The sequence below is a fragment of the Bison bison genome, unplaced genomic scaffold (assembly GCF_000754665.1).
Source record: "Bison bison bison isolate TAMUID 2011002044 unplaced genomic scaffold, Bison_UMD1.0 scf7180017862188, whole genome shotgun sequence".
In the NCBI taxonomy this organism is placed as follows: Eukaryota; Metazoa; Chordata; class Mammalia; order Artiodactyla; family Bovidae; genus Bison; species Bison bison.
This window is the reverse complement of record NW_011492760.1, coordinates 19,231-21,338: the sequence shown is the minus strand read 5'-3', so window position 1 is coordinate 21,338 and position 2,108 is coordinate 19,231. Positions and strand designations below refer to the sequence as shown.

General features: G+C 58.5%; 1 protein-coding gene across 1 annotated transcript in view; it reads left to right on the top strand.

Moving 5' to 3' along the window:
• The window catches only part of LOC104983318 (tubulin beta-2A chain-like), a gene marked incomplete at its 3' end in the record, with an annotated part of 27,425 nt that overhangs the window by 6,091 nt on the left and 19,226 nt on the right, over positions 1–2,108 (top strand). Inside the window, exon 4 of the mRNA XM_010832756.1 lies at positions 877–925. Within this exon, the coding sequence (XP_010831058.1) occupies positions 877–925 (49 nt within the window). The remainder of the gene's footprint in view (positions 1–876; positions 926–2,108) is intronic.

Here is a 2,108-nt window from a genome sequence, read left to right as displayed (position 1 = left end):
CCGCCCGCAGGGACCACCATGGGGCAGACGATGACGAAGACAGAGCCCCAGGTTGGCCGGGCCCCGTGGCACAGGCGCTCGCTGGCCCCAGACCCTGTCGCAGTCACGAGAAGGTCAGGGTAGGACGGGCTTTGCAGAACCTCTGCCCGTGGGGAAGAGGGCCTGGGGTCAAGGGCACAGGCTCCTGGATTAGGGGTTCTCAGGCTGCAGCACCTTGAAGGGAGCCTGCCGTGAAGACAGAGCCTGCGGGAAAGGGAGAACAAACAGAAACGGACTCACTGCTCTGACCGGCGAGAAGCTCAGTGAACCTGGTCCTTCAGTGAGCACAAACATCTCGCTGGAAATGTAATCCCAGCGGCAAGCTCTGGGCATTCTGTTTTGGCCACATTAACGCGCTGACAAAGGGCCACAGCGTCGCTGATGCAGGAAAAGAGGGAAAGAGTGGACCCTGGACGGACCACCCCCCTCTTTCAGGCAGACAGCCCTGTGGGCCGTGTGATGGTTTCCTAGGAAACAGCATGGATGTGGAGCTCCAGGAAACGTGCAGGCAGGCGGCATGAGATGCAGCAGCTGATTTCTTTTGCTGGTGCTGTGTGATTCTCGGCCGTCTTCCTGCCCCCTCTGCAGTGGTTCCCTTGTGTCCGAAGGGGAGATCTGATCTACCGCACATGTGTGTGCATGCGTGTGTGTAAGCGCCTTGGCTGGCTGGAGGACACGGGGGGCTCAGTGCGGATTTTCTCCTCCTGCTACGCCCACTCAGCAGGCATCACTGAATAACTGGGTGCAGGTCTGATAGAGCAGCAGCTTGGGTGATGAACGTGAAGGGGGGCCTGTGCACTGGGGCCTGCCCTCTCCACCGCGGGCCGCCACATGCAGGAGTGTGACTAACCTGATGGATGACGTCAAGCCGGCGGCCAGACGGATGGTGAATCCTTCACTGGCCCTCGGAAAGCTGCCCGGGACATGGAGCCCCAGGGAGGCTGGTCCTAGACAAAATGCACTCACCCAGCCCTCGCATCTGTGCTTAATAATAAATGCTTTGTCTTAATCAAATTTTGGGGGTTTACATAGCACAAGATGGCAAAATAATCACTCTATTAGGGCTTTCTTCCCAAGATGACCATATTCCCCACAATATCCTCACCCACATCCTGCTCCCCACTCCGAGAACTGAGGAGAAGCCTGGTGGTTTCAGCTTCAGAGTAAATGCTCAACATGTTCCCTGAATAAGGCTTCCCCCATGGCTCAGCGATAAAGAATCCACCTGCAGTGCAGGAGACGCCTCTTGACAAGAGACACAGGTTTAATCCCTGGGTCGGGAAGATCCCCTAGCGAAGGAAACGGCGACCCATTTCAGCATTCTTGCCTGGAAAATCCCGCGGACAGAGGAGCCTGGTAGGCTACAGTCCATGGCATTGCAAAGAGTCAGACACAACTGAGCGACCGACCTACCGACCTACCCCTGAATTCAAGAGGGCTGACTACAAGGTTTGGGGGTTCTGGATCCACACAGAAGACTGCCCTCACTTCGGCACAAGCTTGAGGGGGTCCCTGATCCACCCTCAGTCTCAGTAATTCACCAGAAGGACTCAGAGAACTCACTACAAGCTGTTATACTCTGCTTATGGTCTATTGCAGGGAAAGGGCGTGGGTTAAAATCAGGCAAGGGAGGAGCAGCTCAGGGAGGCGTCCAGGAGGCCCCAACAGAGGACTGAGTCGTCCTCTCCCCGTGGGGACACAGTCACGCTGACCCCCGCATCGACGTGTGACGGCATGCACGCAGCGCTGCCAGTGGAGACGACGCTCCAAGTTCTTCCTGCGGCCTGGCCACCCGCCGCCCACACACAGCCTCTAGTGCCAGCTCCTCCTGGACGCCCAGGCCTTGGGCCTCCGGTTCCTGGGAGATCACTCCTGGCGCCTCGTGACCCAGAGCCCCAGCCACAAACCCCGCTAGAGACGGCTGGTGCTCCAAGTCAGACTGGCGGCACCTGACACCGGCTCTCCCTGCAGCCACCACCCCGGCCACCTGCTCCCTCGGTCCTTCTGTGAGCAGACTGTACCACCGTCCTCAAGACAAACAGGTCTTGAGCCAGCCCTTCTCTGCGCGG